Source organism: Vanacampus margaritifer, chromosome 6 (genome assembly GCF_051991255.1).
Source record: "Vanacampus margaritifer isolate UIUO_Vmar chromosome 6, RoL_Vmar_1.0, whole genome shotgun sequence".
In the NCBI taxonomy this organism is placed as follows: domain Eukaryota; kingdom Metazoa; phylum Chordata; class Actinopteri; order Syngnathiformes; family Syngnathidae; genus Vanacampus; species Vanacampus margaritifer.
In genome coordinates this window covers 8,477,319-8,490,321 of record NC_135437.1, presented here as the reverse complement: position 1 = coordinate 8,490,321, position 13,003 = coordinate 8,477,319, and the positions used below count along the sequence as shown (strand labels likewise).

General features: G+C 41.1%; 1 protein-coding gene across 2 annotated transcripts in view; it reads right to left on the bottom strand.

Annotated features, from left to right (window-relative positions):
* Positions 1–10,807, bottom strand: part of abtb2b (ankyrin repeat and BTB (POZ) domain containing 2b) — a 41,718-nt gene extending 30,911 nt beyond the window's left edge. For both annotated transcript variants that reach the window (XM_077567794.1, XM_077567795.1), the window contains exon 1: positions 9,417–10,807. In XM_077567794.1, coding sequence (XP_077423920.1) covers positions 9,417–10,308 — 892 coding nt within the window. In that variant the 5' untranslated portion in view covers positions 10,309–10,807. The remainder of the gene's footprint in view (positions 1–9,416) is intronic.
* Positions 10,808–13,003: the final 2,196 nt, after the last annotated feature.

The window sequence follows — 13,003 nt, the reverse complement described above, 5'->3', positions numbered from 1 at the left end:
CTCACAACTGCTAATGTACAATTAAAGAGTAATGAACATGCTGCTGACCATTTGCTATCTTGGGTGTGGAAAAGGGTACACAAGCATTGAGGGGGCGCTTTAGCCATGCTTAATTTAACTGCTGTCTGACTTACTTCCTCTGCCTCTTAGACACACTACCAGCACAAAGTAATCTGAGATAATGATAGACACCACTGCATATTCTATCAGCCCTCTTCGGAAAGTCACGTCTCCTAATCTTTATGCCACCTTTTCTTAACGTGTTGGATTTTGTCATCAGGCCAAGGAGAGATGAAAAGGTGTTTCGGTTCCAACATAGAAAGGGCAGGTTTTAAAATATTGCTGCCATAAAGAACTGTGGATAGTACTGTATGTCTCCTTTCCTTTCTTAAGGTTGGTTAGAAGTAACTTTTCCTAAATATGGCTTAAATGGTGCATCCTGGTCTTTCCTAAGCATGTTTAGATTTCGAAGGACCTATCATGTAAGTAGTTCCAGGCCACCTCACTCTGATAAGATAGGAAAGCAAAGTTCCTAGGCAAAGCCAAGAATTCAAAGAGGGACCATGATCGTCTAGAAAAAAAAAAGTTTATCTTCACAATGATTTGTCTGTCTAATAAGAAACCCAACAAGAGAAATGACTGTTTCTATGGACACCCACAACAAGGCATCCTTTCAACTATGTGAAATTCCAGCACATACTGAGCTGCCAATACAGTATTTTTTCAAGCTTCTAACTCCACCCGTCTACAATTCAATGGGTAGATTATGTCAAAGCCAGCTAATAAATGTGGATGCCCATATTTGAAAAAAAAGGTGATAGCATAAACAGCTGAAGAGGCAAAGCATGAGTTTAAAAAAATGTATATTGTATATGAAAGCAATAAAACAGCTAAAAGTTTTGCACAGCACACAGACCAGACCAATTCAACATCCTAAAATAATTTCAAACAAATGCACATCAAAAATCAACAAATCACACTATTCTGTATGTCTGCAATTTTTAAAGTCACAGCTCCCTTCTAAACATGTTGCCGACATTCTCCAAAATATGATCATTCGGTAACCAACGGGTTGTGTGTTTATAGGTGTTTATTTTGGTTTGAGCAAGGTGACCACGTGAGGTGGATGTGCAGAGCAGATCACATCAGCAAAGAGAGACGCCGGGCTTTGGCTGTCACGTCTGTTTTCCTGTGGCCACACATGTTCTCCATATGGAGGTGCTCCTTCCCTCCACTAACCACAACGGAATTTGTGCAAGTTTTACTGTACTGTACCGTGCATGGTTTTGGTCTAAGTGTGCTGTGTGTGTGTGATGCTGTGACTCTTAATTACTATGTGCCTATCTGGTAGACGTTGACCCAACAGGTGATGTTTTGGAAAGGTCTTATTGGTTTGCATTGAAGTGCATAAAGGCAATTATGGGAAACTCTGCTGTGGTTTGGGAAGTTGGGAATGTCCAGGTGTGGAAGCACAAAAGCAGAAGAATTGCATTGCTGGTGCATTACTTTAACCCAATGTGGTTTGGGTATATGGTTGACATTAGAACTTGTGTAATAAACAGAATTGAAACAAACTGCTGCTGGTTCAAAACAAAACACATACTGTGTGTAATGGAAATAGAAATAGAAGTGCACAAAGAGAAATAATAGGAAATATTTTAATAATGATCATATAGTGGCATGGATAGCTCCTTAAGTGACATCGCATCTGCTAGATCCACAAGGTTGCATTACAAGGTTGAAATACTGTGGGAGAAAAAAAATGTTTGAGAAAAAGGAGCTGCAATGTCCTCATACGTCCCCTTGAGCCATATCTGGCATTAGAAATTGTACAGTGTGATCCAGACTAAAGCCCTTGAGCTGGGGTCAAAATATGTCTACAGTTTAAGACCGGATATGTGTAGTATTGGGACACGTGGCAATACTCCCTACAGTAGTACCTTGATCAGGTATATGGGCCATTACAACGTAGATCATTAGTAGACAACATTATTGCACACAAATTGTAGAGATATCAAGAATACAAAATGACTCACGCAAAAGACTCCTGTATTTTCGGTTGTTTTTTCTTCTACCAGGGATGGGGGTTGTAAATTAGCATTTGCTAAACTCTGTATGCGCAACATCAGCTGCAAGCTTTGCTTAGTGTTTATGTATGGTTGCATTGTCCCTGTTAAATAAACTAATAAAATGAAATGACATTCTTACATTGTCATCTTTTTTTTGTCTCCCATTTTTAAGATCTCTGTGTGCTCTTTATCATGTTTAGAAGTGGTTTGTCATGTCTACATTGGGGTATGCAACCTTCTTGTGGCGTATGATAGTCTTCTGCTATCAGTAAAAGCACACACTCGAAACGCCAAAAGCTGGGATGACTGGAATACACGCATACATTGCAACCACGCACATATTGTCCCTTAGCTTACCTGTTATAACGGACACTTTGCTGATTGTCATATTTACCAACAAGTTAACCTTTAAAGATTTGACTAATCCGCCTGCTTGATTGTTTTTGTCTCTTTGAATCTCGTTCCCAAATCTCCTTGTGGAAAATCAATTTGCAAGCATTTGGAGATGCTGAGGAAATGGCCTTTAATCTTCGTGTAAACAAACTATTACTACAACTTGCAATTATTCCACAAAGTAAATACTTAGCAGGTATAAGAAATAGACCACTGCTAGCCATCTCTACTTCCCAAGATAAAAATGATTTTGTTGTCCTTTACAAACATTTTCTATTTGCACACCAGAAAAAAATTGTGTTCACACCACGGTTGGGGAGAAACAAAAAACATGTTTGTTTTACACTGTCCCATAGTTATACTTCTACCAGTGTCTAAATGTCACTATTTGAACATTCACAGGGTTTCTTTCCATGTATATTGTCAAATGTTTATGTTAACAGCAGAAAATAAGATATTTTGTTAATATCTGGAATCCAAATAATACAATCGAATGTGATCACTGTCAGCTTAGACCTACTCCATGTGTACATGTCCATATGCTAATGAATGTTATTGGATGTAATGGGATCAGAAAAGGAGTGGGCCGTGTGTCGAACAGTGCTGCTACAGAGGAGCGTGTTTACTTTAGCAGTGCAACACATCTGAGTTGTTCTGCCGTAGCACACTGCCTCTCTGATTCCACTGAACAAAGAAGTCTCTGACTGACAGCATCACAAAAGCTCTCTATTGCAACGATCTTAAAAAAGAAAAAGAAAAAAGGTAATTGGGAAAAAAATCCCTTCTGCCACTTGGCTGATAAACCTCCAGAAATGTATGCGCTTATTATAGCTTTGGATGAGAGTGACCACAGCGCACACAAAGGCGCACACTGCTACATAAACCCAACCTGGAGAGAATAATTTGGAGTCACTGCTGCATCTCTCCCTCAAATGTATCCTGTCGTGTCGCCGCAGCTTCTTATAGCAGAGTCAGTATGACTCCAACAGATTTCACCAGAGAGCACAGCAAGGGGTTATTACATCCAGTTCTCGCTCAGACAAATGTGTTTCCACTTAAACTATAAACTCTGTGCCACCCCCCACCCAACCTTCTTCACTTCCCTTTCATCGGATCAAATGATCTGTTTGTATAGTTAACGGGCTCTGCATTGACTAGAACTGACTTCAGATTTGCACATACACACATGCAGAAAACCTTGCAAGCTTATGTGCAGAAAACCTTGCAAGCTAAGGCCAATAAAACTATGATGATTGACGTTGACTTTTGTTTTCTAGTGGTTTTACATGTAATACCGCATTCATTGACATTTTTAAAATTGACGCTTATAATTGCTGCCACAAAAACTGCTACATTGAATCATATGATCATCATGCTAACCACATTCCTCAATGTATATGAAGTTATCTCCGTGCAATATAACTGGGTGTAGCTGTCACTTCCTTGAGCAATGAGGGTTTTTTTTTTATGACAGCAGCTAAGTGTGTTTAGTTTATGACTGGGTGGCAGGTATAGGGTTTGTTCTGCCTATTTCTGGGACTGAATTGGTCCCTTCTCATTAGGTGGGTTTCCATCCACCTATTTTTATTCACATTTTCCATTAATGCGAAAATAAGCCTGAATGAAAATGCAAAAATTAATAAATTAATAAAACAATTTAAAAGGTCTAAAATTTGCAGAAAAAAACTGTTTTTACACTTAAAGGAGATAGATTTGTCAGTGTATCGAAAAAGGAGCATGGCTATGGAAACAGGTTTTGGGAATAAGCGATGACATGATTGTATATTACGTCACACCACACATGTACATATTGGAGTTACAAAAAATGGCAGTGGATGATAAATTAAGGTACGTTTGCAGGAACGAAGAAATGTAAATATATCTAGAATTAATAAAATAAGCGAACATTAGCCGAGTGGGAAAGCCTGCCTTAAAAAGCACTGGGGAAAACACTGTTGTTATATTAATGGCATTACAGATTTGTCCCTTTTAATTAAACAATATTGTCAACTATAATTATTGATGAATGCAATCAAAAAAGATGATGACAACCTGTGACAACCAAGGTTATTATGAGCCAAAGATGTACAGTACTTATTACACAATTTTGTATCAATCATTCTATGTGATTTGGCCTCAACTTTGAAGAGCTGCTACACATGCCCCCGATATAGGGCTAGATGAAAAATACATGCTTTTATACTGTGATGTAACACAGATGGTGACCCTGTGAATGTCAAAACAAATTCCGTGTGCAAAGTGGAATGTAGTATATTCGACATGTTGCAGCTGCTCTACACAGCATTGTGAAATTAAAAGTTGAGCGAGAAAGTGAGATCTGTTGCCACTGGCTATATATGCATGAAATCATAGAACGGATGCCACACTCTAAAGCACAGCAACCCTTTTGGCCCATTGAGAAAGCCACAACTCCTAACCTCTGACACTTAATGGTTTCCTGTGAATGACTCTAGTTTGCGGAATTATTATGACCAACCCAGATGACAACACAGGTGCATGAAGCTTTGCAGCCTCCAGGTCACCCTTCAACCGCCTGGTTCCAACCCTTGTTCCCCTATTAGCTACCCAAGCTGAAAATTCACTCCACAGGATTGGAAAGATTGCCTCAAGAACCAGAGCCAGGGTGATGTGGTAATGCACACTAGCTGCACAGTTTCCAATTTAAACAAGAAAAGGAAGCCCAAAACCAATGTGGGCTACACCGAATAAAACTCAGTTCACTGTCATCCAAGAATTTGTCATGAAGGGCTTAATCAAGATGTATATCCAAGGACGCTTTTGAGACTGTTGCCACTTTTTCAGTTCCTCTATTTGTGTCCATTGCCTTTCTGTAGCAAGTCATTGTCAGCGTTATTCTTCCGCCCTCATAGTGATTTACTGTAAACTATGATGTGAACCATGACTCATTAAGCTGAATTGCGTTGGATGGATCATAACGTCATCAAAATGAAGACTGACATTTACTAGAACAGCGGCGCAAGTAACAATGTGATGAGCACTAAAAATAAACAATTACGTCACAAGATAAGAGAAGTAAGCCCATGATTAAGGGGATTTTCCTGAACCCATGTCTATATTGTCATTGGTGCTGTCATAGCGCAACAAATCATGTGTGGTTTTGTATCTGTGAAGGCTTTCTATCTCCCAAGAATAGTTTGAAGCCACACAAATACCCGCATATGAGCACAATAAAAACCATGTGCAAAACAGCAATTCAATGAGTCGGTGTTGTTACAGCTGGGCCCAGACAAGAAGCCAGCGCTAACAATGACATGGATTTTCAGTGCGCAAGTAACTATGTAACTTAAGAAACATAACCAACACAGAGTCTGTGTATAGGCAGTATTTTAAGAGGTTTAAACTTGTATAAACTTAAGTTATATGGCTTGCAATCTGTCTGTAAAGTTATTCAAGCAAAATACTGGATTGTTGTCCTGTCAAATTTGAAGCATGTTGGACACGCGTGTACCATGCAACGGCTATGTCACCATTATATTAAAGCCATGATGTTTTCCAAAATTGCATATGATCTCGATTCCAGATGTGCAGAGTAGGGCAGTGTATTTTCAGAGTGCTGGTTTCCCCATCTGTGTGACTGACCACAGTGCTGGGATGTTCTCCTTGCCTCTTTCTCCGCACTGTTCCCACGCCGCCTTCTGGGCTAAATACATACTTTGGAAAATACTGAGCAGCACAACATACACACGGCTATCATCCATTAATCAATGCCTTTTTGGTACCTTAAAAAAAAAAATCTACAGCAGAAACCATTTTTGTTAGTCCCGAACTAAACCAAAGTTTATTTATCCAGGTCAATGTTGCATGCTATGAATACAGTACTCCCTTTCAGTGAAGTCCTGCCTCTTGTACAGTAATGTACACACACACACACACATCTGAGTCTCCCACAGGTGGAGAATTGGCTGACGGTGGAGGGCAGTGTGACACTGTGTCGCAGTTGCCAGTTGACATCAGCTTTCAAATGCAGTTTGCTATACGACTAGTCTGTTGTGTATATAATAATTTAAATTTGAACTGTAACTAACTGTTTTACATTAGCAAAATGCATAAGTAGCAGCATATAATTACAAAAACTATGTGAGTGGTGCTTACTGATTGTCTTTGGAAGAACAACATGAAAATTCCAGTAACCTTATAATAACTTAAATACTAAGATTTCCAATGCAAATGACACTGAAGATACATTGCTTTAAAGTACATGGTGATACAATCAACTGTAGGCTACAGTGTAAAATCTGCAAACAGAAGACTGTTTAAATGTAAAATTCAATAAGGAGTTTACTAGACATTTGTATGATCACAAGGATCAATGATTCCCTTTCCATTGTCCATTAGTGAAGCTGTTTCCATTGCAAAAGGCTCCATAGAGCTATCAGGAGGACACGCCATGGCAGAAAGAGCTCATTTGTGGGGAAGACTGAATGCCAAATGGATTCTTTTCTACAATGGTACTGCACAATGAGTTCAAACTGTGCTGTGGAGCCATTTGAACGCAGATAAAAGGCAAACAAAACAAGTTCAGGGTCGACATGTGTACAACAAGCGCATGCATGAGTAATGAATACGATCCTGGCACATCCCAAACAAGTTACTCTAATGCACTCCCTGTAGACAAGAAGAAATAAACAGTTAAAGATGAAATGGATGTGAATGCATGAGCAAAGAATAGCAAAAAAAAAGATAGAAGCAAGCACAAGAGAGGCAAGAGGGGAGTTTTCAGAATTGTTATTGGTGCCCTGCAAGTCATTGCTTTCTTAAGGACTTCCAGATGTGAGCTTGCGCCTGAGAAAGAGTTGGCAAAATCAAGAGCAAGGGAGGAGTATTTTTCTCAATGTGGCCTTCCGAGTGATCAGCAGCCTACCCTCCCATTCATGAATTATCATGTTGAAGGCCAAAAAGTAGATATTTGCTTTTAGAAATAATGACTGTTGTGAGGACATCAGCAAAAGCAGACGAAGAAAGCGGGTGGCTGAGGTCTGACTGTAAGGGTGTGGGGGTGTCAGGTGGTAGAGTCATGGACCTATAAAAAGCTGGGGTGGTCAGAATAATGGTCTGTTGTTATAACATATATGGACAGAGACACCCACAGACACATAGGAGCGCAGGCGCGTGCACACGTCGCTAAACCGAGCAAAATAGGGTCAATCCAAACCCAACCAAAAGACATCTGCCTGAGTGCTGAAACCAGACGCTGCTTTTTAACTTATTCTGTGATTAAATAATAATTACTCACAGCAGGATGTACCGATGAAACAAATATGCATGCGTAAAAAGTTTGTAGTCCGTGATTGTGTAGTGGCAGAAGATAGTTCATTGCCAATCGATTGGGCAATTAGAGTGTAAGCAGCATTAACCTCCTTCCTACTCTCTCATCATGCATAGATGGCATGCATACTGGCACTGAAATTGGAACTGTACAGTGACATATTGGTCAAGTAAATGTCACTTGCCCTCTTTGTGTTTTATGCTAGTGTACTGAGCCCATGTGCCCCAGCATTTGGTTTAGCCCCTCTATGTTAGGCTAAGCCAGACGAATGCACAACAAAAGGTCATTGTATTGCAGTTAAAGAAAAAAAAAGAGCTTGTAGCTACTAGCTATATTATAAATTGACTAAACAAAGTATTTAATAAAGAGAAAAAAGTCTAATTACTGAGTATATTGTCAAAGAGGAAGCCATTAGGGACCGAGTAAGTTTCACAGAAACTCTGGTCAACATACATAGATAGATGCATAGTATGTAATGTCATGTACTAGCACATAAGCCATTTGAACCTATATAAATGCACCAAGGAAATTGTTGTTAGATACAATATATGTCAATATTATATAATATACATCTAGAGTACAAGAACAGTGAAGTGTATGTACATTGTACATACAATCAGCTGTTTAGCAGAAATGTGAAAAGACCCATTTCAAACTTGTCGCTGCCTGCCTCCATGATGCATCATAAGAGTTAATAGCCACATTTACATGGAGACTTTTTTGTCATTCTGTTAGAAATCATTCCAAATGAAGATACACCGTTCAGTTTTACTATACAGCGACTAACTACAATTTTCACTTGACTAATGGTAAAAGAAGGTTAAAAAGTCAATTTGTCTTGAGCAATCTAGTCCTTGCCTTGTTTGTCATCAATTGAGTATTATTTAAGTAGTCTCATTGGAAGAAGCTTAACTTTTTCATTTTTATGACAGTTAAGTACATCAGAATCTTACTTTAAAACGTCGCCTGTAATTAATGTTCTATTAGATGACAGTTTAACTTAGAAACTGATTTGGGAAAATTTGACTTAAGTAAATGTATCAACCATCCTAAAAATCTATTTTCTGTATCTTGGTCATTGGTAAGGACTAAAGTGGCAATAATGTTCCCATTTAAGTACAATCGTTTAGAGAAGATGAAACAGAGCTGATTGAGCACCAGCACAGCAAGAGGATGAGAGAGAGTGTGAACACTAACAGAGAAAACTCCTGTCTGCACTCCCAAACCACAACATGATTACTGGCACAGCATGGTGGTGTGACATGAGGACTGTGTGTGTGAGAAGAGAGAAATCACTACAATGCAATCAAATTGAGCTATCAAACACAAAGACCTGCCATTTCTTCTCACAGGACATTCTACGAAAAACAAATACTTCCTTTGTGCTATTATAGGGTTGGCACTGTTATTTTCCTATTCTGTCAGGTCAAATTAGAAACAATCCATTGAACGTCTCACACAAAGGGCTGCTATTGTATCCAGCCAGGACCTCATTTAAGTGTTTCCACACGCATTGGAAGGTGAACGAGTGGAAAGCGGTGAGCACAACTCAGAAGGAAGACGCTGAGAGAGGAAAACGTTCAGTGGATGTCATCACATAGCAACACACCCTGAAGGCTCCCATTCATTCACTCGAACGAACTTACCGCTTGCGTTTTTCCCACAAATGAGGTGCTCGTAGTGCTGCAGGACTCCCCACAGCTCCGCTTCGTTGTTCACCACCCCCTCCAAGGCCTCGGCGCTCACCGGGGCACATGGTGACCCCAAATCTGGCCCCGGGTGACCCCGTTCGGACATCAGCACCCGGGCAGCGATCTCTTCCACCAGAGCTTCCATGCAGGCGGTCATGCATATCGCAGCATACTCGTGGATACGCACGGATATGCGAGTGTCCACCATCCAGCGGAAGAAACGTCCCACGGAGAAGGTTAGCCCGCAGCGGGCCGACTTGCCCTTTCTCAGCATCTCCCCGGCGCTCATGCTGTACATGGAGATGGCTTTGACCGTGGCCGTGACGCAATAGTCAGCCAGGGCCCAACTGAGCACCAGCCTGATGGCGCTCTGAACCTCGAAGCGTGTGCAGCGGCAGTGCATGACGCTTAGCCGCTGAGCCTCCCTTGAGATGCGGATGAGAGACTTTCGGAGCAGGGCGGACAGACGCCGCACGGCCTCCGAGGTGAACTCAGGTGCGTGGGCGCCCTTCGTAGTGCCACTCATGGCCACTTTACGCAGTATCCGGGCCACCTCGTCCTCGGTCCAGGGGAACTCCTCTACTTCAGGCAAGCGGGGACATTTGGAGAAGATGTCCTCCGGGTCCTCGGGGAGGACCGTGTTGACCGTGTCCCAACTGTTGTTCCTGCTGTTCATGGAGCCCGAGTAGTACCACCAGTTGCTCCGGTGGGGGGTCGTCATGAAGGCTTGGGAGTTCGATTTGGAGGAGGACAGGCTGAGGGATTTGCACGAGTCTCCCGCTCCATAGCCCGAGTCCAAAGTCAGGTCCTCTAGGGTTTTCATATGGGCATTACTCACGCCAGCCATGATGAGGAATCGTCTCTATTATCTTATCTTACTGAGAGTTGCACTCGTCCGTGGCGCTTCACCTGGACGTCAAACTACCACAAAACTTCCAGCCGAGCCGGATAAACTGGTTACACGGCGCAGCATTTGTCAGACAAATCACTCTAAAGTTCGTGGCTACACACGAGGGTGCGTCTACTGACTAAATTATGATTAAATATGACGCTTGTCGTCCATTTCTTAATCGGAAGTCGGGGAGATGAAAGTCCCGACTAACCTCACTTTCACCCAGGCAACGCGGAGCTTTCAAATCTCGTATCCGTGCGGATGTGCTTCCTCACTTTTTGGAACTGTAACAAGAGTTCTCAAAAAGAAAAGAAAAAGTCCCACAGCAAAGCGTTAAAAACAGGTCTTCCTTGTTGAATAAGTCAGGAACATTCACGTTTGTCCATCTCACTTGCCTCCAGTAAGACGAATGTGCGAGTAGCAGTGCGAGAGAGACTCAACAACTGCTCGTGGGTTCGCGAGGAGGGGCTGCCGGAGAATGACAATACGGAAGTAACTAACGGGCCAATCAGGAGACGACAACAAATGACAGAGAGCCCATCAGAGCACATAAACTTGGTCCCCAAATGCTGCCACTTTCAACTGCATTATTTGATCTTCATGTGTCTTTTGTTGTCTGTTACCACAAAGGATGATTGGCGAAAAAAATGCAGTATATAAAAATAAAATTTAAAAAAAGGCCAACTGCTGAAAAACGTCAGAAGAGTCCAGTTAGGGCAATTCCTGTATCTGAAATTAACAAACTGAGTTTATTTTGTCATGGTAGGGGGAGCTGCTGGCCTTCACTTAAAGACAAAATGAGAGGTAATTTCATAAATTCCAAAAAGGGTCATGAGTGAAGTAATAAAACAGTGTCCCCAAAAAAATAAAGCATGAAAAAAATAATTTTAAACATAATTTGTTCCTGCGAAGTGTTCAAAGTACGAATTGTACAACCTCCGAAACATTTTTTTTCCCATAGGAAATAATGTAAATGCAAATGCATTTAATCCGTTCCCAAGCTCCAAAAACAGAAAATTCCCATTTTAATTTCTATTTTATGTTTTTTACATTTACAGTACAGTACAGTATTTAAACAATAAAAAATACCTTACCTTTACCTGTTGTGGTGTGATGGCATCAGTGGATGATAAATGCTATGTTACTGCTAGCTTTAGTTTAGTGCTAAGTTTGGGTATTTTACATTGGGCGTATTGTTAGACTACTAAGCGGTCCTTGCTTGCGTTGTTTAACGTCAGGCACATTGTTGAATATTTGTGCCAATATTTACAGAAGTAGTCACGGTAGTTACAACGGCGCGATAAGCTCCTTCCTAATTCCACTGTGGTTCGTAGCACTGTATGTTATGTATTTCTTTAGGCCCAACGCGAAGAAAATTGTCGTGGAAAAATCGAAATGCACTCGCGAGTATGAAGCACCTCCGGGAGTATCCCCTAAAAGTCAAAGTCCTCATCTTATGTACCTGAAACGTACAGCTGGGCTACTTCTCCATCGCCTGGTTCCCTCTCTCGTCATTGTAGTATTGTCAGAAGTCTCGTTCCCACGCGGCTCCTCAGAAATTAGTGCAAGCATAAACGTTTAGCCCAAGCTTGCACATTCAATCACAAATTGTGTCGTAACTTGCTCTAGTCGAGCAGTTCCATTACATGAAGCCAAAGCAACCCAATAGACACACATCACATGCCTGCAAGTCCTCAACCAGGTCTGGATTTCGTCTGCACTGCTCCACTGTCTGTCAGCAGAAATGCCCCCACACAGATGAAAGCAGTCCATCTTTTGGCTACTCGTACAACTTTTGTTTTGACTGAGAACAGTACACCGCCACATAGCGCCGTGTCATCTTACCGAATAACAATGCAAGGGGACGATCAACAATACTGTACAATGGCTGACTGCCCTCGCAACTCCCCTGTGTGACCCCATTTTCGAAGATTTCCGAAGAAAAGCATTTTCGTTGTCAAGGGCGTTGCTAAGGGTCAAACCAAGAATCTGCGAGGGTTACGTTAAAAAAAAAAAAACGAAAATATGCTTAAAATGGTATGTGTCACAATCACCCTTGTCTCTTTGAAAAACTGTGATTCTTGGAAGACTTTGTAATGATGTCATAGGTCTATATTATTTTATATGCATATTAAACACAATTTTGCAATTGCTAGAAAATGTCACGTATGAGTCTATCAAATAAGTCATGGTGGCTGTGTATTCTTCACCGACTACTTGCCCTGCCTTAGTTCAGTAGAGGTTTAAAAAACAATAATCATTCTTTGTTTCTTTCTTTCTTTGTAACAGGAGTTTCAAGTGTTGTTTCAGGTCATGTGCAATAAAATGAGGTGAAACAAAGAGCCAACACTCACACAAGCAGATTGTGCCTTGAGGGATTTGAGAAGAGCATTACACATAAAATGCTAAGACTAACAATGGCCATTTTGTTTCTATGCCGTATATTGCTGAGCATATCATAGCAAAACCTATAAAGCACATTAAAATTCCACAAAGAAGACATGAATGTAAATCTTTCTGTTTTGAGTCAAAGGCTGTGATGAGACAAGGGGAAGTGCAAGGCCTCTCATGCCTTTACAGAAGGTTAACACTTGCCTCATCCAGATTGCGTGTAAGTGTGGTGAGGACATCACTTGTGTCATGTCATGCG